The 23,690-nt window shown below is 53.5% G+C and overlaps 7 protein-coding genes across 7 annotated transcripts; 2 read left to right on the top strand and 5 right to left on the bottom strand.

Annotated features, from left to right (window-relative positions):
- Positions 1 to 4,209: 4,209 nt before the first annotated feature.
- On the top strand, positions 4,210 to 5,343 carry PG997_006268 (4-hydroxy-2-oxoglutarate aldolase; the record flags this gene model as incomplete). Its single annotated transcript, XM_066810583.1, has 1 exon — positions 4,210 to 5,343. One exon carries the CDS (start codon positions 4,210 to 4,212, stop codon positions 5,341 to 5,343), a length of 1,134 nt encoding a protein of 377 aa, XP_066669506.1.
- A 2,041-nt stretch (positions 5,344 to 7,384) lies between these two features.
- On the top strand, positions 7,385 to 10,012 carry PG997_006267 (tyrosinase 2; the record flags this gene model as incomplete). The annotated part of the gene is made up of 10 exons (XM_066810582.1): positions 7,385 to 7,533; positions 7,595 to 7,671; positions 7,731 to 7,813; positions 7,878 to 7,925; positions 7,987 to 8,142; positions 8,228 to 8,449; positions 8,530 to 8,678; positions 8,785 to 8,883; positions 8,958 to 9,504; positions 9,833 to 10,012. 10 exons carry the CDS (start codon positions 7,385 to 7,387, stop codon positions 10,010 to 10,012), a joined length of 1,710 nt encoding a protein of 569 aa, XP_066669505.1.
- Positions 10,013 to 10,650: 638 nt separating this feature from the next.
- PG997_006266 (uncharacterized protein) lies at positions 10,651 to 11,901 on the bottom strand (the record flags this gene model as incomplete). Its single annotated transcript, XM_066810581.1, has 2 exons — positions 10,651 to 11,385; positions 11,518 to 11,901. The coding sequence occupies 2 exons, from the start codon at positions 11,899 to 11,901 to the stop codon at positions 10,651 to 10,653; spliced, it is 1,119 nt and encodes a 372-aa protein (XP_066669504.1).
- A 1,211-nt stretch (positions 11,902 to 13,112) lies between these two features.
- On the bottom strand, positions 13,113 to 13,346 carry PG997_006265 (uncharacterized protein; the record flags this gene model as incomplete). The annotated part of the gene is made up of 1 exon (XM_066810580.1): positions 13,113 to 13,346. One exon carries the CDS (start codon positions 13,344 to 13,346, stop codon positions 13,113 to 13,115), a length of 234 nt encoding a protein of 77 aa, XP_066669503.1.
- A 473-nt stretch (positions 13,347 to 13,819) lies between these two features.
- On the bottom strand, positions 13,820 to 14,785 carry PG997_006264 (uncharacterized protein; the record flags this gene model as incomplete). The annotated part of the gene is given in 3 exon segments (XM_066810579.1): positions 13,820 to 14,213; positions 14,227 to 14,575; positions 14,725 to 14,785. 3 exon segments carry the CDS (start codon positions 14,783 to 14,785, stop codon positions 13,820 to 13,822), a joined length of 804 nt encoding a protein of 267 aa, XP_066669502.1.
- A 1,099-nt stretch (positions 14,786 to 15,884) lies between these two features.
- On the bottom strand, positions 15,885 to 17,716 carry PG997_006263 (uncharacterized protein; the record flags this gene model as incomplete). The annotated part of the gene is made up of 6 exons (XM_066810578.1): positions 15,885 to 16,340; positions 16,394 to 16,490; positions 16,547 to 16,623; positions 17,030 to 17,205; positions 17,367 to 17,573; positions 17,665 to 17,716. 6 exons carry the CDS (start codon positions 17,714 to 17,716, stop codon positions 15,885 to 15,887), a joined length of 1,065 nt encoding a protein of 354 aa, XP_066669501.1.
- A 1,582-nt stretch (positions 17,717 to 19,298) lies between these two features.
- Positions 19,299 to 22,941, bottom strand: PG997_006262 (intermediate filament protein MDM1; the record flags this gene model as incomplete). Its single annotated transcript, XM_066810577.1, has 2 exons — positions 19,299 to 19,882; positions 19,962 to 22,941. 2 exons carry the CDS (start codon positions 22,939 to 22,941, stop codon positions 19,299 to 19,301), a joined length of 3,564 nt encoding a protein of 1,187 aa, XP_066669500.1.
- Between the last annotated feature and the right edge of the window lie 749 nt (positions 22,942 to 23,690).

The following is a 23,690-nucleotide window of genomic DNA, read 5'->3' as shown; positions in this document are numbered from 1 at the left end:
GGACACCCGGCTGCAAATGGAGTAATGGATATCCGCTTGAGATGGGCAGTCCTGCGAGTCACTCATTACAGCGACGTTGTCTTGAATTCTAATTTCATCGGCACAATCGAACGGCGCCATACCTCAACCACTGCCGCGGTCTGGAGGGGGCAGGTTGATACCGAGCTATTCCCGCCAGGAGTATAGACGCTCCGTTTCAAGGAAGATGACGCCAGGAGGTGTGTACGGATATAGACACAACGAGCATGCACTATGTTTATTGGTCTGTCTGTTCATGGCGTCGCTTCAAGAGCCATCGTGTCGGGTTAGAGCATGGCTGGAAACGGTAACTCGTAGCGGGAATGCAAATGCATGTCAGCGAAGACTCAGCAGAGCTGCGTCATATGCGTCTCTTGGTCGATGAATTGGTACTTAATTTGATGGTTGTGCGCAGTCAACATGTTTGGTGCCGTTGGCCCGACGGAGACCAATGTGACCACGGTACTCCAAGTGTAACAACAAGCATAGGAGGCCGCGTATGTGACCGCAGTATGCCCATGGCATAGCGAACTTGGGCTTGTCCGCAAAGGAAAGTCTGAGTTGAGATGTTGTTCGCAAGGCTTTAAGTCTTGTAAGAACGATTCCGAAAATACAGCTCTCGTTAGTTGACAGGTCAGCCGTGGTCAGCAAGCCCCTTGGAGCGGCTCGTTGCCGGGTTTGGAGAGCCGATGCCCTGTTCTACCTGTTCTAGAAGAACAAGCAGAAAAGCCCAGTCGCCCAAGTTTCTTCCGAAGAGGCAGGGGCTGAGCAGGGGAGATCCCGTCTGTCATCCAAACTTGCCCATATGTTGGATACGAGGAGTGGTGGCAGCGTGGGGGTCATGGGCGTTGATCAGCCGAGAATGTCGACTATCGACGCCAGTTTCACCACCTCTCATCATCAGGATGCATTTGTCTTATAGTCTGTTCCGAAATGGCCCGACCGAGATCGGCTTGGGGGTCGATGCTTGGATATCGTTGGGCGGAATACGCAGCTCTCAGTCGAGGCAACAGACGCCTATCACAAAAACCGGCTTCACCGCCTCGAAGCGGCGTGAAAGAGCACGGCCTTCCACAGAAATGTGCTTTCGAGAGTGCTTGGGCAACATTAATATCAATGCAGGCGAAGATGCAAGTGGGCTGGTTTGGCAGACTCTGACTATTCGTTGCACTTTGGAGGTCCATGAAGATTGGATGCCCGCACGAGTGAGGATCATAGACCGGTCGAGGCAGCGTGGGTGGTGCCAGATCGTCGGAAATGGGTCTGTGCCACCCAGGTTACGATTGACAACTAAAAGTCCTAATAGATCGGGCTGGGTCAGGCCGTTTTGGGGGAAGTAGGTAAGCAGTAACCTGCCTACTTGGGCAGGGGCAGTATCCAATATGGGTGCTGCTCAAGCACATACATGTTCATCGTGGCGGACACCACTCCGCTGAGGCTACTATTGTTCAGCGACGTGTCTGTGTGAGTGGGACCATGTACGCAACCAACCTCACTCGAAAATGTTTTGCAGTCACGCGATCACGGAGTGCATCTATATTGGATTTCATATACCAATAAATGCCACACACATACGGATCTTGATAGGCCACGGGTCGGAGGGGAGGCTATATGTCAGCTGACGCAAGCTTGGGCTGGGGAAGCCAGAGTGCAGCCCAGTGTCCATACCACGTCCCTCGATATGTCCTACTTGCTGACCAAGTTGTCCATGGTATGAGTGAACAACGACGATTGGGTGTTTGGAGTTATCTCCGAGATGACGTGGCTGCAAATCGCCGAATAGGAAATATCCAAAGACGACTGTCTATGTCCATTCTTCGTCTATACAGAACCCAACCTCAAACGACCCACTCGTTGGGTGCCTACACCACAGAGCACTTATTAGGAAGTAGTTAAGACACGATATGTCGTTGTATACTCCGTACCAAGGCTAACAACCCGACACCACCACCCCGCTTGCCCCGCGATACCCCCGTATTTCTAAGACTGCGGGGTATCTCCAGAAAGACGATCGGGAAGCCTAAGTCAAGTGGGATGGCTTTGGATGGGAATGAATGGAGCATCTTCCCTTATGCGGTGTAGTTTCTGGCGGTTGTGGATAATGGTGGCATTGGGGGGCATACGTGGTAAGATCAATAGGGGGATAGGGGGATACGGGGTTGTTGATGTTGGGCGCATTTTTCACACACCCTCACCAGTCTGGTTACTGGTGAGAAGCCCACAAGAGGGCGCAGCCTCGCCCGATGGAATGCAAAATGATCGGCAGTGGCATCCAACTCGACCCTGGTTCTATGGCCAAAGATGGGGGACGTTGGTGATCAGGTTCAATGTTTTCCTTGCTTCTTCCTCGGAGGAGAGTGCCGTGTCTGGCAAGTTGGGGTGTCTGGGGTAGCGGCCTGCAGACGCGACCAGGGAACACGACGTCTCAGAATATCGGAATTCTACCACGTCAGAACAACGCAAGCAAGAGCATAGTCGATTTTCCGAGGCACTCGGGGACTATTATGATCCAACCAGTCGAAGCTGAAGTGCGCCGCTTCCCGTCAGCAAAAAGCAATATGCAGCTGCAAGCGGAGATCGGATGTTGGTTGGTTGACTCTGCAGCCCTCATTGGAGCATGCCCGGTCTAATTCGACATTGATCTTCGTTTTCAGCGCAGGGCTTATGTTTATGCTTATGTTAGGGGATTTACACCAATTCATGATCTGCTTTAGGGGGAGAACGTGGAGGCCACGAGTTTCTGGCTCAATATGTACATACATACCTGTGCCTACAATCAATGTCAAGTATTGGTAGATAGCCTGCTTATAGTAGGCAGAGGAAGGAGAGGCCAAGACAATATCGCTCGATGCACTCACCGCTTCTTTTTGGTCACGTTCGCGTATCGCTGGTACTGTTTCCTTGAAAAGGCAGTATTTTACATCAGTGTGTGGTTTTTAAACACACCGGAAACCTTTGGCCTTCGTGGTCGTACCACGCGGCGCTCCTCCAACCCGGAGCACGGCCGACTGTCTGGGATAGCAGAAGCACGACTCGGACGGTCGACGTCACCCTGACCTGGAGTGGGAATAGCCAAGAGATATTCCGTCTGCGAAAAGGTGAACACATGAGCACCCACTTGAAGCTTGATAGGCACAGTTGGGCTCTTTTATCAATCTAATACCTGTGCATGCACGCACTGCACGCGCGACGGCCCCTTCTCAACCTCTCCAAGCCTGTTGAATTGGGGAGGCGGCCAGTGGCTCGCTCCTTCCCCTTCCCTAAACCCATTCCGACACAACCTGTCGAATGAGCATTACCATTACTAAGGCAAGTGGCTTCCAACACGAGTTCTCCCATGAATTGGGCTGCTACGCATTATGCTGATAGGCCTGGTCTAAAATGATCTGTCAGGGCGCATTGCGTCCGTCCCGCTGGTGCGTAAGTCAGGTAGGGTGTGGTGTGGTAAGCAATTCTTCACTTCATGTTCAACCTTCAACCTTCTCCCCCAACCCTGGTACATCTGACCCCAACTTTGAGGCTAACCCCCACTCAAGACTCCAGCATTTCTTCATTTCTTCGAAGGCCTCCCACCACTTCTCCCTTCAATGTTCTCCGGAATTACGTCCAGGTTCGTACGGGATAGTGAGAAGCCTCTACCCATCTACGTACACACATGTACATGGAAGGTACTCTACACACAACCCGCATGGCACCCCGGCGTTACACAGCCCCTGCATTCCGACAGTACCCATGTTCACTGCTGAGAAAATGTCCCTTCTCTCAACCACATGGCAGGGGCTGTAATGACAATGGCTCCAGGGAGGGCAGCCATAGTGTCTTATGTGTACGCGCGAATCCCCTTCATGGTCTATTCCCGGTGGCGTATACACATGTAAGCAAGATGGGGGAGCCCAATGCCCAATACATCCATCTCACTCTCCCCCCCTTCGCCCGTCTTTGCATAATCGAGGCCACTTACTATATACTTGCTTCTGTTTGGGTATATATACACGCTTTGATCCTCTCTCCTCACTTACTCACAAACCCATAAGGTCTCATCGTCTCTCCTGCTCGGATCATCATTCTTCTATAGTCAATCCCCGTTACCCCTTTACCGAATTCTTGTAGTTCCCAGTCTCCCCCATCCCAGTCCCAAGAGCCAGTCAATCTACGGTGTAGAGAACCACAACTCCAGCAAAATTTGTCGCTATGGCACCTCATAACGATATGCCGTCCCCTTCTGGCAGCTACACATCCGGCTTCAACAAGCTAACGCTACGGCCGAGTGATACTTCGGCTCTCAAACTGGACACCTTTATCCCTACCGAGTCCCACTCATCGCTGAGCAGTTCCTTCGAGGGTGCACTCGACAACGACGTCCGCATGGAACGGCCGCTGCTTCCCGGAGTCTACGTGCCGACCATGTGCTTCTTCGAGCCGGCAACCGAGAACGTGGATACTGCCGCCATCTCACGTCACGCCGTGCGACTGGCCCATGCTGGTGTTACTGGACTGGCAACCCAAGGGTCCAATGGTGAAGCAGTACACCTGACGCACCGCGAGCGACGACTTGTCACCTCCGCAACCCGAAAAGCCCTGAATGATGCCGGCTTCTCTCACATGCCCATCATTGTCGGCTGTGGCGCACAGAGCACGCGTGAAACTATCCAGCACTGTGCCGAGGCTTGGGAAGCAGGGGGTGACTATGCCTTGGTTTTGCCCCCGTCGTACTATGCTCCGCTCTTTGCCCCATCGTCTGAGACAATCCTGGAGTATTTCACGACGGTGGCCGATGCATCGCCGATGCCATTGATTATCTATAACTTCCCAGGCGGCGCGAGCGGTCTAGATCTCTCATCCGACATCATCCTGAAGCTAGCGCAACACCCCAAGATTGTCGGGGCCAAGTTCACATGCGGTAACACGGGCAAGTTGAACCGTGTGGCAGCGGGCACGCGACAGATGGCCAAGAATTATGATCCCGAGAGGCCTGAGTTTCTGGTCCTCGCAGGCTCGGCGGACTTCACGATCCAGTCGTTGATGGCCGGCGGACATGGAATCCTAGCAGGCTTGGCCAATATCGCACCAAAAGCCTGTCTCAAGACTATTGACTTGTACAAGACAGGAGACTATGAGGAGGTCCAGAAGATGCAGGACATCGTTTCGCAAGGCGACTGGGTAGCTATCCAAGGTGGCGTGGTTGGAGTCAAAGCGGGACTCGAGTCGTGGATGGGATATGGTGGCTATGCGCGTAGCCCGCTGCCTAAACCAACTGCCGAACAGACTGAGAAGTGGAAGGAAGGTTTCAAGGATCTGGTGTTGCTGGAGAAATCAATCTCGTGACATCGGTTCGTCTATGTTTCGTGGCAGGAGACGAGTCGCAACCTGCGGCGCAACCTCGACAGGCAAAACACCTCTATCTGAAGCCAAGTAGAGGTTTTACCTCAAGGTGTACGTCAGTTTGGAAATTCGACAGATAAACAGGCTTATCTCATACGTCTCCGGCCAACTGTGGGAAGTCGAGAAAGATCAAATTCTGCATGGCGTTCCTCGCGGCAGGGGTAGTTGCTATATGTATGACAATAGCTTGATTTTGACGCCAGTCACACTGAGTGGCAACTTGCCCGGTCCTTCACACGCACGCAGACACGCTGAGGGGAGATTGTTGATCTATCTCCAAACACCAACCTGATCCTGCCATTGTCAGCCCAAGCACATTGGTATCGGTTTCACACTGCCTGCTTGTGATGAACAAGGGTGTACCTAAATAACATCCAGAACTGCTCTTCTTGGTTGTCGACCGGTTGGGCAAGGGGAATTTATAAAACATCAACGTTTCACCCGAGACCTTGACTTAAGTGAGTTACCTCTAGTCACCGTTCAAAGTACTTAACTCCCATTGGTCTATCATCATTTGAGGCTATCAAAGGAACGAAACTGCGAACCACGTGTATCCTGTGACAACTTGGACTTATTAGCCCTCTGATGATTGCAGACAGTCAACCAGAGCACAGCGCCTGGTGCTTTACATGGCCCGATTATACAATATCTTACGCCCGTAAGGCCATTCGCATTCGGCATAGTCATTCCCAACTTGCATCTTGGAGCGGCATTATCGGCGATGACGACAAATGGTAGGAAGCCCTAAGACACAGCTACCCTTTATCGTCCTATGGCTATCCAGATCAACAATTCACGATACCACGGCAGGCTGGGTAGCATCAACTAAGCAACTAAATCATCCAGGATCCCATGCACTGCAAGCAAGAAACCCCGCCCCCTGCCTCATCGCAATGTCGTGCTTGTTTAATGTCGGCGCAGCTGTTTTCTTGATTCGGGGGCCAGCTCGGGAAGCGGTCAGAAAAGGAAGGAAGATGGCGCCCGTGCCGTGATCTCACAGGGAGCACACTGCGACAATGTACTTACACGACATGTGTCCCGACAGAGAGAGGTTGTCCATGTCGGTGCGACGTCAAACCTCGCTTGTCGACGGCTGTGTAACGCAGGAGAGAACAGACCATGCAGCAACCTTGTCGGTAAGGTCAAGCTCTCTCCGTTTGTTGCACAGCAGCTCCTTTCCAGCAGGCTATTGAGATCAGTACAGCTTGACTTTCTCTGGGTCTCTTTTGCTGTGGATGGGTTCCTGGGTTCGGGGATAGTTCCGTGTAGAGCAAACGTTGCACCAGAAGGCGTCAGCACTAGCCCGACGATACATGACATAGACGGGAGAGAGCAAGGGCACGACTGGGATTTTCGCTCCCTGGGTTTATCCTGGCGGTTCGGACAGCTGTGCCCTTCACACCAATCGCCATCTGATGATGGCCCGAGCAGGCCGCCGCGACGAATCTACAAGTGCAGAAATTATAGCAATTGCTCCGATTCCAATGCTTGCCCGCTCCTTCCATTACACCATCACCGCTCTTTGCGGGGATCGGACAGATCACAAAACCCATGCGCAGTCGAAACAACCACTCCGATAGGTTCTTAGCATACAGTGTTACCGAACATGGTTGGCGGTATGGTACGCGGAGAGGCCCTTGTTCATGCCATTGTTGCTATTATCGTCTGTGCTTATAGTCGTGCCGGGTTTTCGGCCTGATATCCCATGCCACAAGCTAAAGATGCAGTCTCCAAGGAAGCAACATAACACGAGGTCCCTATATATTGACTCTCGCTTCCCACGACGCCTGTATCCCTTGTATTTACATCGTCACCTGTCTTGTTCTAATGTCTACCGGTCAGACTCGCCAGAGGACTGTATTCTTACAGGAAAAAGTGTCCTCGGAGCTGTGTAATGAACAGTGATCCGGCGACATAAAACTTAACTCATCCGCGTCTTACCGGCTACGAAGGAATGTTCATTTCTGACTGTTCCTACCTCGCTATGTCTCTGGCAAGCATCGCCATTCCAGCTGTAGCTCAGGGGCAGCCCGTGCCAGTTATTGGTCTTGCTACTGGCGTCAACCTACTCACGGGAGAACGACCAGCTAGAAAGAACATCAATGATCTACAAGCTGCAGGGGGCCCAGCATGGTAAGTATCAAGCGCTATGGGCACCGATTCACGATACTACACCTGCTAACGAGACAACAAGGGACCTGTACATCTTGGGCTTGTCTGAAATGCAGAATGCCTCCGAAAGCGATCCGTTATCTTACTTCCAAATAGCTGGTATGTTCTGCCTGTGTCGGACCAACATGTCAGATGAGGCTTACATTGAGAATGGCCAGGCATCCACGGGCGGCCTTTTATCCCCTGGAACGGTGTCGAGAACACCACTGCGGCCCCCTTTAATGGATTTTGTCCCCACGGAGTAAGATTCAAGGAGGCGCAGTTTTCCGGATCCAAGACGACGGTATACTGACAGAAAGATGTAGAACACCCCGTTTACCGCGTGGCACCGGCCCTTTATGGCTCTGTATGAGGTAATTATGTGAAGTCTCTGATAACGCAGAGCACCACAATTGGCTAAGACGGGACGACCAGCAAACACTTGGAGATCACGTACAAGTATTGGCATCGCAGTACAATGACAGTTCCTCCGCGGCCTACAAGGCTGCAGCCGAGAGCTTTCGCGCGCCGTTCTGGGATTGGGCTGCCGACTACAGGTTACCAGCCTCCGTCATGGAGCAGCTTATCACAGTAAACATACCCCTCCCATAGGATTATATGGGCTCGGAGAGACTCCTTACTGGAAACAAACTGTTAACTGACATGAGAGTTCAAGGTTAATGGTCCTCATGGAACAGTGGATATACCAAACCCCCTGTATAGTTACAGGTGGCAACAGTTCCCCCTGAGCTCCGACCCAAACTACTTCCCAGAAGACGGTCGAACAGACTGCTATGGTTGGAACGAGACTAAGAGACAACCGGATTCGAATGGAAAAGACCAGTACAATATTGTTAATGGCAACCTTGCGGGTATTGCCGGGCTCAAAGACGCGGTGGTGAGTCTTCAATGTCGCGTGCTTTGCTTCTTCCTCGGCCCGCGTATTCAGTATCTAGACCCCCAGCTAACTGGAAGAAGTACCGTGTATTTACTGCAGCGAAAGCCTACGAGACCATGGCTTCCACGGAAGACCAGGGCCCTTCCTTCGAGAACCTCCACAACGATGTTCACCAGGCCATAAGCACCATAATGGCGTGGTCGGACTACTCAGCCTTTGACCCTATCTTGTAAGATACCCTGCTCCTCCCCCTGTCCTCCCCTTGCGGCAATCTCCCGAGAACCCTTCTGGGCAAAGAACCGAACTGACTGGCATTGCGCGCGCACAACTACCAGCTTCCTGCACCACGCCAACGTCGATCGCCTCTTTGCCATGTGGCAGGCCATCAACTACAACAACACCTACCAAACGCAGTCGCGCGCGATGGGAGAACTGTACGCGACACCGGCAGGAAACGTGACGGCCGACAGCCCGCTGAAGCCATTCTATCGGGGGACGACCCCACCAGCTTCCACACGGGCAAGACGGTGGCCGCCATGGCGACCTTTGGCTACACGTACCCAGAGATCGACGACTGGTCGCTCTCGCGCGAGGGCACGCGCAAGGCGGTCATCACACAAGTCAACCAGCTCTACGGCAACGGCGCCAACGGAACATCGTCCTCGGCGCAGCAGCGTCGTGGTGGTCGTGCGAACCGCAGTCTTCGTCTTCGTCATCGTCAACAACAACAACAACAACAACAACAGGATCATGCCACCAAGGAGTACTTTGCGCAGATATCCGTCGAGCGCGCTGAGCTGCAGCTGCCGTGCACCATCTTCGTCATGCTGGGCGACGACAAGGCAGGCCAGATGTCGCTGTTGTCCATGCCCATGTCGGGTACCACGCATGCTGAGGTGCCACTCACGAGGGCACTGGGCCGCGTCCTAGCGTCGGATACTGCTGCTGCCCCTGCTACTTCTGCTGCTTCTGCCATTAAGAATAACGCCCTGATCAGCGATGCCAAGTTCGTTGCATCGACGCTGAGCCAGCTGTTCCGCGTGGAGATACGCAAGGTGCGTGCGTGCATGTTGCAGTTTATCCCGTTGTTTGCTCGTCGTTATTTGCTTGTTTCTTTCATCCGGTTTCCGTCCTCCCCCAACCTTTTTCTCTCTTGCATCCGAAAAGAAAGGGCACACAGCACGTATATGCAGTCGACCGCGTCCACAAGACCGCCCGTGACTTTTCGCCACGTGGCGAGGTGCATGCGGGCCGGAAAACAAACGCGAGCAGATGATGCCGTGCTACGACCTGCCACCGGGCCGTGTCTGTCTCTCTTCATGTTCCTCGATGTAGGACTTGCACAATGGTGTTATGGAAGCTGACCACGTTCTCTGGACACAGGCCGACGGCTCTACGATCCCCGTGGACTCAGTTCCAAGCCTCTCGATCCAGGTCGAGAGCCGAGATGTCGTCGCGGCGTCTCGCATCGAAGAGTTCCCGAAGTACGGAGCGGCTACAAGGTTGCCTGGGGTTGGGCTCGGGAAGTTGGCCCGAAGGGATGCCGACACCCGCCTGCGATAAGCCGTCTTGCGCAGGGGTCTCCCTGGCGTATTTGGTAATGCAGTATGGGCCATGTAGAGGACCTTCTTTTGCCGTCTGCAGTCTCCTTCTGTTTCTCTTTTGAACATTTCTTTTTTCCTGTCACGTCTTACGAAGAATCCTGTTGTTACCCGCTCCTTTCGGGGCCGTGGAGGGTGTTATCCGACGGGAGTAATGAGTAATGGGCCTTAGCCGCTTTACGAGCGTGTCAATAATATCCAAATGCCAAAAGTACCCCCGGGGAGATGTTGCGTACAAGTATAGTTTGCTTCAGTATCGTATCAGTGAACTGGCTCCCAGAAACATTGTTACTGGGGAGAAGGCATTGTTGCAGTCACCAAGTATTCAAGGGTGATGGTGTTGAACAATCCTACTAGCCTTGGGGAGAAACAGGTCCCTCAAGCCACTTCATCTTCGTCGAGGGGATTATGGCACCCATGGGCAATTTAAGCAAGAGTAGTAAAAGCACCATTGCAAGTTCGTTAGCTATATTCTCATCTCTCATGAACCCACCATGTGTGTATATACATATAATCATGAACACGCTAGACGGAGAAGAAAGTCGACTCCCCTTCAGCCCCTGTCCCGCTCGGACAAGAGATTGACGATGACAGAGTCGCTCAGTTTGTATTACTCCTCCGTAACGAAGAGCCCGTTTCACTCTTCTGTGGCGATTTCACTTCGCTTTCATCTCCCAACTCTGCCGTGACGACAGGGTCACCCTCCAGCTCGAAGATGGCGCCCGGCTCCCTCTTCCCTCCTGTCGTGATGGCCGTGGCCGGGACCTCAAACCGGGCCCCTTCGCCATCAAGCTCGCCCGGCGTCCTCTCGAGGGCCCTGCCACCCAGTTCCGAAGTCTTGACGGGCGAAGTTGGGTCGCCATCGGTGGACGATGATCTCCTGTTCGCTCCGGCCGCTGCTGCTGTTGCTGCTGCTGCTTGGTCCGTAGCACTACTGCTACCACGACTGCCTTCGCCCTCAGCCTCATCCATCTTGCTGCTCTGCTTCTGTTTCTGCCGCCTCCGTCTCGCACGGTACACGAGTGCCGATGCCACGGCGACGATGGCCAGACCGCCGACCCCGGCGCCGATGCCTACGCCGGCCTTGCCGCCCGTGGAGAGGGCTTCGCGCGCGGCACCGCTGAGGGGTGGGTGGCTGTTCTCGGCGCTCGCGCTGGGCGTGTATGTCACGAAGGCCGTCGAGATGACGGTGGACAGCGTGACAGTGGCGGAACCGGCCAGGGTGTGGGCGAAGGACGTGCCGCAGCACGTGGTGTTGCCGTCACCGCAGCAGTACGTGTTCTGTTCGTCGGGGCAGTAGTTTAGGATGGCGGCGCCGCTGGAGGATCCGCCGGCCTGTGGTAAGCGAAGTTAGCATGCGGTAAGATATATTCACCCGCGTTCTTGATCCCGCTTCGTGACAAATGTGTTGTTCTTCTCATCTTATCATTCAGAGTATATAATGAGGGGTTGCTCAGTATGACTTACGGATGGATTTGTACATATGTTCACACACGCACTGCTCTTCCACGACTGGTCGGTACAGTAGCCTCGCCGCGTCTTGCCGTCAGACTGACCGATGCACAAGCCGCCCTCGGTGCAGCTATCGCGACTACCGCCGCCTCCGCTGCGAGGGTCGCCGCCGTTCCCATTGGTGCTGCTGCTGTTGGTCGGGCAGCACATGGAGGCGCCGCCGGAGAAGTTACAGGGTATGTACGAGCCGTCGGAGGCCGGGGTGCCGTCGGGGGCGTAGCATGTTGCCGAGAACTGCTGGCCGAACACTAGGGGGACGACACGTATGGGTATGAGGACGAAGAAGGAGGCAAGTAGTAAGGGGAGCGGTAAGAATATACCATATGGCGGACGAGACATGATGATGACTACCTACTTTGGAATAGGTAAGTCGTCAAGTCTCCCAATGTCCGTGATTAAAAAGGACGCTCTGCACGGCCAGCTAACAACACAGGATGTGAGAGCCGGAGGTGGAAAGGGAAAGATCTGGAAAGCCAAGAGACAACTCGAGACACAGAGGTTAGGCCCAAGCTCGGAAAGGGGGGGCGACGCTGCTCACCTAAGTCAGAAGCCTATTGCTTGGGGAAGTCCATGGAGAAGGGTGAAGACGGCTCGGCTCCTGAGCGAAACTTCAAGTGCCAATGTTCATGATGGTTTAGCACGGTTCCAAAGAACCAAGACACAAATGGGAGCCATCAGGACAAGCCGAGCGCTTAGCCACGATATATAGCTACATGTATCACTCAACGTACGGGATGGTATACTGTCGTTGGTCCGTCCCAACATGAAAACCGAGTGCCCATGTTTGCAGCTATTGCAGCACTCTTATCGACGATGCTTCTGGATGAAAGAAAATAAGGGTGGCCGGTATGTCGGCAGCTTTTTGCTTCGGTATCCGGACCTAAATCGGAACCTAATGCTGGTCTTAGACCTAGCTACAGGCTTGGCTTCGATCTGTTGCTGCCATTTTGTTCGCTTACCATCATGGGGTTTGATGGCTGGATTCCACGGCGACAGACGCATTTGTCTTGTAGTACTATACGGTGGTAGTTAAGGAGGGCTGGGTACGAGTTAGCATATCGTCAAGTGCTTGTTGTCGTTCATCGTAGCTTCGAGTGCTTGTGTACGACGCACCAATAGGCAAGTATCAACTACCGGAGCTAGGCACCCAACATGGGTCGAGGGCACTGAGGAAACCGTGTGATCCAGCCATGAACGTTAAAAGTGCGCAGTAGCGTTGAATTCTAAAATACCGAAGCTGGCCTAAAGTCCTGGATGACATCATGCGGTTGACAGGCGCTCAACGTTTCCGAAGGCGGCAGGCTGACAATTCCACCGACCAACTCATATCATATCATGGAGAGTCATTATGTAAACAGTAGGACGGCGAAGGGGTTTATTTATGGCTCAGGACAAACACCATCTTTTCGAAGCCGAGGGTACTCGGCTATCGGGCATCTAGGTCCTATCCAGGCCATTGCTAGAAGTATAGAGAGACCCATCCCACCGTTCGTGATAGGTGCCCATCTCAGTAAAAGGAAACAATGGACGAGTGGCGGCGGCAGGATGCCTTAGGCACCGCCATCGCGCTTGGCGTACTCCTCCTCCATGCGCTCCTCGTAGTCGCGGTCCGCCTGCAGTTCGGCCTCCGTCTTCTCGCGCGTGGTGCCGGCGCCCGTGTTCACGCCGGCGCCCGTCGCCTTGGGTTGCTCATGCTCTTGCTTCTGCTGCTGACGGGACGCCGCGTTGAGGGCGGCCTCGCGGGGGCCCATGGCCGAGGGTTCATTCTGGTTGAGGGACGACATGTTTTGTGTAGCTGTTTGATCAAGAGAAGGTAAATAAAAAATTGTTGGAAGTTGGTTGTGAAGCGGATGTTGATTGTCTGGGGATAGGAAGAATTATTAGGTCGGAGGTGGATGGGTTGTCATCAATCCATCTTATCTAGATACGCAGTAACCTTAGTGCGTCTCAAACTTGACGAAGCTTTTGCCACCATGCGAATTCTCGTTTAAGCCGGCCTCACCCGAGAGGTAGCCAATCGGGGACAAATCAAGGCGGTTTATTCAATAGCAAGCAGGCGCCAAAAAACGGGACTTAATGACACAGGCACCCAAATCACGGGAATCATAACGTAACAAGCACAATCATTCATGTTAAGATTTCATCAACTTGATAAAGCCTGTGCTGCTAACTATCATGTTAATCAGATGTCGATGGCTAGAAATTACTACTGTATTTCTATAGTTGCCGATCCCATCATAACATCATGTTCATTCCTTCAAGGGGAAGAGTACTTGTAGCCGTACTTCTCCTTGCACTCCTGCAAGTACTTGCGCTCCTCGTCGAACTTCTGGCGGGCTTCCGGGTCCTTCGCGAGCTTCTCGAGCAGCGGCCCGTTATTGAAAGAAGCCTCGTTGGGGACGGCGAACCCGCGCTTGACGGCCGGCCGCTCGAGGCAGCGGTCGAGCCACGCCTTGACGTGCGGGAACATGCCGATGTCGACGCCCGAGAAGACGCACATGGCGGCCCAGCCGAGCATGCTGATGTCGGCAATGGAGAACCATCCGCGGCCGGGACCCGCCACGAAGTCGCGATCGCCCAGGCGCTTGTCCAGGACGCCGTACAGGCGCTCGCTCTCGCCGACGTAGCGCTGGGCGCCGTAGGGGGTTGGGCTCCTTGGCGAACTTGAACATGTGGTTGGCCTGGCCCTGCATGGGGCCGAGCCCGCCGTGCTGCCAGCCCATCCACTGCTCGCAGACCGAGTAGTCGTCGCTGTCGACGGGGAAGCTCAGCTTGTGGTCCGGGTCGTAGTGGCGGGCGAGGTAGGACAGGATGGCGATGCCCTCGAAGACGGCGAAGTCGCCCCGGTCGTGGTCCACAATGGCCGGGATGCGGCCGTTGGGGCACACGGCCGTGAACCACGGCTCCTTTTGCGTGTTCTTCATGATGTTGACCGACTGCCAGGTATACTCGCGCCCGTAGGCCTCCTTGAGCTCCTCGAGCAGGATGGACGCCTTGTAGCCATTGGGCGTGCCTGTAGCTGATATTAGGGAATGCTAATCTTCTACATACAACCCAAATCTGTGATGTAAACCCCCCGCTTTCGCAAGTATCGAATGAGGGGCAGCGAGGACAAGGGGCTCAGGTGGAATTGGGGTAAGACGGAGTCAAAGGAAAACTTACCAAACGTCAGCAACTCAATGCCCTTCTTGGCAATGAGTCCGGTGGGTTCGCTGTCAGCCATAGTGTCGTTGGCCTCTTCCGTCGGCTGCGTTGTTGTACTGCTGGAGTATGCTGCCCTTTGCGAACCGCGTCTCGCGATGGGATTGGGGGAGGTCTGATTACACCGCCTGGCTGGACTCTTTACACAGCTTGCTGTTACAAGATTACGATGGCCAATAGAGCTTGAGAAAGGAAGGGCGCGTGGTGCTAATACAAGAAAAGAGGCTGTGTGGGATGTGCTGAAATGTCGAGCTCGCAAAAGACTACGCACGGGAACGCCGGCCATGATTTTATACTGCGCTGTACGCTTTTCTAGAGCATCTCTCCTGCATGCACACGCACACACGCACACTCTATCTACCGGTCGCGATGTAGTAAACTGGATGTAACCAAATTCGATTGGTAATCAACTCCCCTGTCGTCACCGACAGTATCCTGGCTCCCCACGGATACGGTGGAAGGCTGAAGCACTTGTCGGGGATTATTAAGCAAGAAAGGGCCGGGCAAAATGGTACTAGTATGACATGCTCGGGTGGAGTATAGGCCAGCAACCAGGAGCCAGGTTGATAGCTCCCCACCCTGGGCAAGCTTAAGCTTGAAGCTCAGCAACGATCTCGTCCCACTCCACTCGGACACCACTTATACCGGCATACTTCTTAGCTGGTATTTCGTATTTCCAAGCAGCTATGTTTCATTCACGAGACGTCATGCCTTTGCCTTGTCTGTTTTTTTAAATCGTAGATATACACTTCAATTCATGTCAAGCCGAATAATGCCATCATACAGGGGGCAACAAAGCCATATCGTATCGTCAAGTCCCTTCCTAGAGCCCGAATCTTTTTCAATACCCCGACAAAACCCCAGTGCCCATACACAATCTCAAAAAGAAAAAAGAAAAAAGAAAAAAGAAAGACCGAACAATCAAAAAGTCATTTTGGGTATTAACTGTGTCAATCTTGTCGTAGCAGCTTTCCTCACTAGCCCGCCCGAGTCGCAACAATCTTGACAGAACCTGGCGACTTGTGGAGCTCGATAATGCCGTCATCGGGCAATGTGCGGTATCTAGATAAGGTAAGGAGGCACCCTCAGAAGAGGCAATAGATAGGGTGGTATGAAATTGTTTACCAGTAGCCGCCGCCAGCTCCACCCCGCCTGTAGTCATCGCGAGGGTACGCACCTTCACGCGGTGGGTAAGGTCCATCACGAGGAGGGAAATCCCGGGGCGGACGATCGTACGGGCGTCCATTAACATAAGGGTCAGGAGGCGGACCGTAGTCACGGCGGTACGGGTCCTCGTACCGACCCCGGGGAGGCGGATAGTCGTCCATGGGGGGACCACGGCGCGGAGGCGAACGGCCGTACCGTCGCTCATCATAGTATTCGCCGCGCCCACGAGGGCTGCGGTCACGGTAGCCGTCACGGTAATCATCCCGTCGAGGGCTGTATCCGCGGTCTCCATAACCGCCGCGGGGAGGACCACGTCGGTAATCGTCGCCGGGTAGCCCGCCATTGTGAGGGCCGCGTCCTCGTGGGGATCGCGATCGGCCGCGGTCACGGCCAGGAACCTCGGCTTGGATCTAAACTCGTCGTCAGTATGTTTCCAGGTGCGCAAAGGTTCTCGGCGTCTTACATCAGCAACGCAGGTGACGCGCTGTCCTTTGAACTCGCGGTTGTCGAGCTTCTCCACGGCCGTTCTCAGGTCGGCGGCGTTCTCAAACTCAACAAAGCTAGGATGTGTTAGTCCTTCATGGTGTTCAGTGAGTATTGGAGATGGGAGACATACCCTCGGCCGTTGCCTTCGCGGCCTGTTTCCGAGTAGACGACGTCAAGGCTGGATTGACGAGCAAAGTCTTTCAGATCCTATATCCAGAATCCAAGTAAGTGGAAGTCCCGGAGCGGAGAGCAGTCATATCAAGCGATAAGCGGGCAGGCGCCTTGTCTCGGTCATCCAGTAAAAGCACGGATGGTCCAGATAGGCGTTATGTATCCAACGAAAGAGGTCCTTTTCTCAGGCGCCTTGGCCAGAAACCATCGGACCCAATCCAGAAGAATTTGTCCAAGGGGGAGATTCTGCAACAGCGACTGGCTAGCCGTAATAATGGTTCAAGACTGTGGAGCGAGGACGTCCTACTCCTTGCTTGCATGGCGAAACCCACAAACGGCAAGGTCAGGCAGGGTCCAAGGAATAGTAGGAGCCAGGTGAAGACTATGATCCAGGGAAAAACTTGTGTGGAACGGAGAGTATAGACGGAAGATAATAACAGACCTGCCAGCTGGTATCATTGGGGAGTCCCGTGATCTGCATTCGGTACGCGGTGCGTCGCGGTCGAGGGGCGGTTCTCTCATGGTTGCCGAAGCCAGGTTCGCGGTGTCGGGAGCCTCGGGCGAATTGGACCGTCAGCCGCTCGCCCATGAAATCGGATCCGTCTTGAGGATAGCGAACTAAATTAGCCAGGGAACAATTGATCGGATGACAGCAGGTCAGGAAACACGGTGGCCAGGAGGAGTCCAAGACGTACGGAAGGCTATGCGCAAAAGATATCATGTTAGCCAACAGGAAAACTTGCCATCTAGGTGGATAGAAAGGGCAACAGTAGACTCACCAGGTACGACGTCGCGCGCGTCCATGGCATCTTTATATTCGATGAAGCCGAAACCGTTCATGAGCTTGATTTCGGTAATCTCGCCAGTACCGTGGGTCGCAAAGTGGCTCTCGACATCCTGCTTGGTGACTGGACAATGGAAAAGGCCCGGGTTAGCAATGCATTGGAAACGAAATGCGCCGACGGTGATACAGCACATAGCGAAATCTGCGAGGCAGGCAGGGCATGATTGCGACATAGCATTGGGCAGGTAGAGATGAAAAACAAGCCGTAGCCGAGGGAGCGGGAAGAAGCTTACCTCCCTTGGGCAAGTTGCCCAGGTACAGTCGGGTGGCCGACACTTCAGTCATGATTGCAATTGATGAAGATGACGGAGGGAGAGATTGTCAAGTCAAGCCTTGGAATTTGATAAGTTGAAGAAACACGACTAAGTTCGGCCGACAAGAGAGGCCTGAGAAGAGGGGAAAAGCCGGCGGCGCAATGGGATGGTCCAAGTTGGTAAAAATCCGAAGACGGACAAGGCTGAGAGAAATGACCTCAATTGGGTAGTGTTCGTAAACCGTCTACCGGCTAGGAGATGAAAGATGCGATACAGAAAAAGTGAGTTCCGCTAGGCTTGCCGTCGGACACTCGAGGATTAATAGTTGTTGTCGGTGTTATGTTATGGGCGGTGGGCGTATGTGTGACTTAGAAAGGCGAGAGGGAAAAATACAAGAGAGATAGCTCTCTATTTTCTGAAGCTTGCTGCAGCTTGAGGATGTGCAGGTTCCCGTCTGGTGCCGTGTCGTGCCGTATGGATGTATCCGTATCGACACAATCAAGAGGCGGGCGTCGCTACAGCTGCAGCCGGACAGCGGCTGGTTGAGGGGAGGAGGCGTGGTGTAGACGGGGTTGTGTGTCTACGAGCGCGCGCTGTCGTGTGAGGTCGACCAGGAGGTAGCTTCTTGCTCAAAGTTGGGGAAGGACGGAGGCAGAGAGAGTCGAGTGTCATTGAAGGTCGGTCAAAGGTAAGAAAGTGCGGGTGGAGGGCGTGGCAGGTGGAGACTCCAGAATTGAGGAGAGATAACCCGCTCAAGGAACCCGCCTAGCAAGGAAGCCAAGCCTAGCCCAGTCTAATCCAGCCCAGCCCAGCCGAACCGAGATCAAATACATTGATGTAGCTTTACCGTAGCACCACTACGCTACGGGGGTCCTGTAGCCTGTAGCTCACTCGCTGTAGCATGTGCCGGCGGCGGCAGCATTCCGTGCAGACGAGCCGCGGTCAGCGGATTTATAAGACAGAGATTGCCCTGGACTCGTATACCAACTGCCTAATACTTACGATATCTTCCTCGTCAGTTATCTACACAAACCGCAAATGCAGTGGGATTGACCGCCTTGGTGTTCCGGACGGACCAGAGTTATTGAGGTCTACTTACTTGGCCGACACGGAACACAATGTGATCGATCAAGCGCACGTTCCGCCACCATGAGCACGTTGAACCAACACAATTCCACATACCAGACAGATCAATTGGTACTTGTATCCAAGGCCTTCTGCAAGAGGCGCACATAAACATTGAAGTAGGTAGCCCCTGTCAGAGACTACATGCACCCAATACTGGACAGAGAAAACCTTGCATAGGGAAAACCAGCCATCAATTGTCTTCATGTGATACAAACGCCCGTGCTATGCTATGCTTGCTATTACGATTCTGACAGCAACTTAACCCCCCCCTTCCCCCCTCGTAGAACAGCAGTAACGCCAAAAAGGCGCCGCTACCCATGGGGAACACCACAAGCCCCTCCCTTATTCTGGGAAAAGCACATCGATTATTTCGTCTAAAATGGTAAACACTAGATGAGTGCTGTGCGAGGTGCGTGTGTTAGCCAGTCCCATCCATAAGCAAGAGCGTTCGCAGTGTTTGTTGGGGTATATAATAAATGCATGACTTACTTTAACCGAGGATTGTTCAGAGTCGCAAATATCCTCCTGCTTGCTGCCTGCGCATTGATTCTGCCCACCACGCTCCCTGCCAGATCGGGAACTAATGTGGCCAGCATGAGGCCTGCTTCCCTCCGCGTCTTTGATTTCTCGCTCGACGTTCTGGCCTGTTTGTTGCGGTTCATCTGGCCCCCTGGCCACATGCTGTCCCTCACCAGCCCGATATACTTGAGTATCGCATCCTCTTGCACCAGGAATTTGACATTGTCGCGAACTTTGCGTTCAATAGTGCCACCAAGCAGTTGGTGGAGTACCACGACAACGGCCCGGCCACGAAGCCAATTATTGCCTCGATTGAGCTCAAACACTTCTAGGAAAATATCGCAGATGGGCTTGATAAAGGGCTCAAGTTCCTTGTTCTCGAAGGCGTTAAGCTCCGCCTCGGCCTCGGCCGCAGTCAGAGCGTCCTCTTGAATATTGGCTGGGAGTTGCACCGTGTTGAGCTGGCTTGTTGCCGCTGCTATCAAATTCTGACCGGCTACAGAAAGCTGATCCAGCACTGGGATGTTACCCAGAATGTCTTCCATGCCATCTGTGACCGAATCATAAAGCCTAGTGATCATATCTTTCTTATCCTCTCGGGTCATGAGGTCTTCGCCTTGCTGTATCACGCTTTGGGAAAGAAAGGCACGGAGATCCCTGCTGCGGCAGACTTCGGGGGAGTCGAAGGAGTTCCTGCATGTAGTGTTCAAGAGCCTGTTGACGCTTCCGCAGGAATTCACTCTGCAGCTTCATGATGACTCGCCGATGGGGGAAATCCAGATTTCGTACAGAGGGGTACCGGTGTCTCAGTCGCTGGTGCAGGTCGTGGAATTCACTGTAACGTCTCGTCACAACCCACGTAGCAGCGGGCATCTTCTCACCGGCTACTCTTTGTACCTCTACAACATACATTGCAAACTCTTTGCCATCGGGCTCTCGGCCAACCTGAATGGCTTTGATTCTGATAGAAGAGCGCCCGTATAGACTGTTGTCGCTTTCTTGGATGACATACTGTTGTCTTTGCAGCTCCTTCCGCTTCAGCTCTCTCTGCAAGCTCGCTTTCGATTTGCGTAGAATCCGAAGTTCTGGAGTGTTATTTGTCAACTCAGCCTTCTTGGTAAGCGAGTCTATAACCGCTTCCTGCGCGACCAGTCGATCAATGTCATTAGTCAATACAGTGATAGCTTCGGCCAGACCCAGATCACCAGGGGCCGCTTCGTGAACCTCGTCTTCGACATTGGCCAAGTTTCCATCATCTGTGTCGGCCTGATCGTCGGATAGAAATTTGTCTTCGTCGGCGAACAAGTCGTTGTCTACAAAAACCCCAATACGAGACGCGGGGCTGACGAGCCCCAAAGATGAAAGACTGGGCTTCTCAGCTTCTTTGCCTGATGATTGTCGCGGCAACTCGACCGAGCCTCTGACAGAGTCATTGTCGTTATTTGAGAAAACACTAAGCGTTCCATCGTCATTACCGAACAAGGACTGGCGAAGGTCTTCGGCCGTTTTGGGGCGGTTCCCATCCTCCATGATGGTATTAAGAACCTCCTCCATGGCCTGGACAACCTGGTTGTCGGGAGGTGTGTTTGCCTGATCACGATCAAGACTTTGTACAGAGTCTGCCATAGGATCATGCTCATAGTCATCATCATCAAATAAAGGGGAGTTTGCGTTCTCATCGAGAGACCGACGCTGACCATTGAGAGGGTCAGGACTATGGCTGCCATTAGCAGCTGAAGACCGTAGGTCTGTAGCCGATAAACCGCGCTTGACTTGAGCACTCGTCGCATTGAGTTTCGGGTTCAACTTCGACACAGGCGCGGGTTTGAGCCCAAAGGACTGAGAAGCCCGCGACAGAGGCGGATGTGATGGCCCAGCTGATGCAGAAGCAGGAACATATGGAATCGATTGGGCCCTCGTCGCTGCCTCTTCTGATGCCAAACACTTGTACCACAGATCGGATTTCTTGAAGCCTTGGAAGTACTTGGACCGCATTTCCTCCAAAACCACGCTCTGGGCTCTCAGAACAGCGCGTCGTGCTTGATGATATTGCGCAGGGGTTGCTTTCTTCCCTGCTTGCAGGAAAGCCCGGATATCCTTTCTAGAAGAATCCGGGACACGGAGTTCAGGCTTTGAAAGATAAGCCTGATCTATCTGTGCTAGATCTGTGCGGTCTGAATCCGTCCATGGCGATAGCTGGGAGGGAAGCTGTTCATCCTCCGGACCGTCATCTTCCAATGGGTTGCGGAAGCCGTCCACCACGAGCCAGAACTGCACCAGAGGCATCATACGCTGCCTGTCCATGTACTCCATGAAATACGAAAGCCCGGAAGGGTCACGAAGCAAGTCGGCGAGTGACGCGTTCTCCAGTCTCGAAGCGCCTGGCGCAGGAGTGGGATTCGTAAACATCGGTACATCCTTTCTGTCACCACCGGCGGCAAGATGTTGAACCCTTTGATCCAGTAGTCTTTTGCCCATTTCTAGGCGTCGTATGTAGACCTGGTCCTGGTCATCCTGCTGCGAGTCCCTCTTCAGCTGACTGGTAACCTCACTCCTGAATCTCCGCGCGTCGGATAAGTTGTTGATCTTGCGGATTGCGCGAATAAACTTTTCAAATTTCCGTTCAGCATCCCCTGGCAACAGACGAGGGAACTGGGTGGACTTGGAGGCCTTGGGGGCCGGGGAAGCATGCGTATCGAGGGCGGCCCGCAATTTGCGTACGGTTGACCGATCTTGCAGCATGCTGCGCCCATAGCTTTCCATGATTTGGTTCCACGTATCAGGCTCAGACAACATGGTAATTACTGGCGAAAGAACAGCACATGCCACGATCTCACGTATGATACTTGATACTGCTCTGCTGTTAAGTATATTTGAGGGGAGTATCTTGGGCAGTACTCGAGCAATCGTTTTGCGCAGGTGTTCTTGTTGTATCATCTTGGTATCCGAATATGCCATGCTTGCAGCTGGGTGTAGTCTGCCCTCATTATACTTGGCCGCAATGGCGAGATCCAACTCTTCTGACTCGGTGACATCGCGGTTCAATTTGCGCCCTCTGACAGCTCTCTCTGCATTGTTGAAGTCTCGAAAATGCGCCGTCAGGATCGGAACGATCCGGCTAATTACAACCTCGACTAGGTCTGTGTCGGACAGGCGGTCGCGAAGATCCACGATGGCCAATCTCGCGGTCTTGTCTACTTCGTTGGCAAACACCGGGTTCTTGCTGATGTGGGAGTACCATGACTGCACGAAATCGCGGATGATCAGAGAGAGCAAGTCGTCCAGAGCATGCGATATCTTGCGCGAGTCGGGGTACAAAGGCACGGGCGTATAGATCTGGCGGACTCGCAAAGACGACGTCTCCCGTCTCCAGGAAACCGGGCCGGCAAAGTTGACGGAATTCGGTCGTGATGAATGGTGCCTTAAGCTATAGACGGACCCCTTGGATGTGAGCAGGATGAGCAGGAGGGAGCTCAGGAAGGTAGTGACGCAACCGGCAACAAAGGCATAACCCGCCCAGCGGAGCATGGGAAACCAGTTGGTGACATATCCCCATGCGAAGAAGCAGACTGTTCCGGCAAGGGCGGCATCTCTCCCGCTAAGGGCCATCGTCCAAATGCATGTGCCGCAGCCTCCAACTCATAGTTGTTGATGATGGTTCGTTGGCAAGAACAGGGTGCTTGGTTTGAAGGAGCCCGCCCTGGGTTCCATGGAAGCGGAAGTAGGTAGGTACCTAAGGGTGCGTGCAAGTAGCAGCAGGTGGGTGAGGTGGGCAGTAGTGAGTTGGGTGCTTATCGATAGCTCCCAGCTCCGGTTAGGTGGGACTCAAGCACAAGCCCATGCCATACGTGTTGGAGGCCAGACACCAGACGACTGTGCGCCTAGGCGGCTAGGCCTCCTAATACATCCTAGGGGCAGTTCGTGGTTCTTCAGCTTCGTCCCTCAAGTCTTTGCTGGTAGCATGCACGCCTTTTATACTGCCCAGGACAAAACAAATGCAATTGCCGCAAATGACTTGTCCAGCAGATGAAACGTCGCGTAGTAAGGGAACAAACAATTCGGAATCTGCTCAGCATAAGAATCTAGGTCTAAATCGGTTCGTCGAACTGCGCAATTCTTGGGTATCGCTTGTCATTTATTAACTTCATAGGATATCATAAAACTCGAAAATCGTATCTTTACATGTCCAGGATGGCGACCTTATCCAACGGGGCTTTGCTGAACGCAACGCTCACAGCAATGAACTCCGTCGCCTCCGGCTCCCGGTTGTCTGTCTACCAGCACCGCAATATCACATCCCTGATTCACGTCTCGAAAAACCGCCGCCTTGGTCTTACACGGCACGACATTCACGTAAA

Source organism: Apiospora hydei (assembly GCF_038363865.1).
Source record: "Apiospora hydei strain CBS 114990 chromosome Unknown utg000005l_segment0_segment0, whole genome shotgun sequence".
Taxonomy (NCBI): domain Eukaryota; kingdom Fungi; phylum Ascomycota; class Sordariomycetes; order Amphisphaeriales; family Apiosporaceae; genus Apiospora; species Apiospora hydei.
This window is presented reverse-complemented; position numbering and strand designations above follow the sequence as displayed.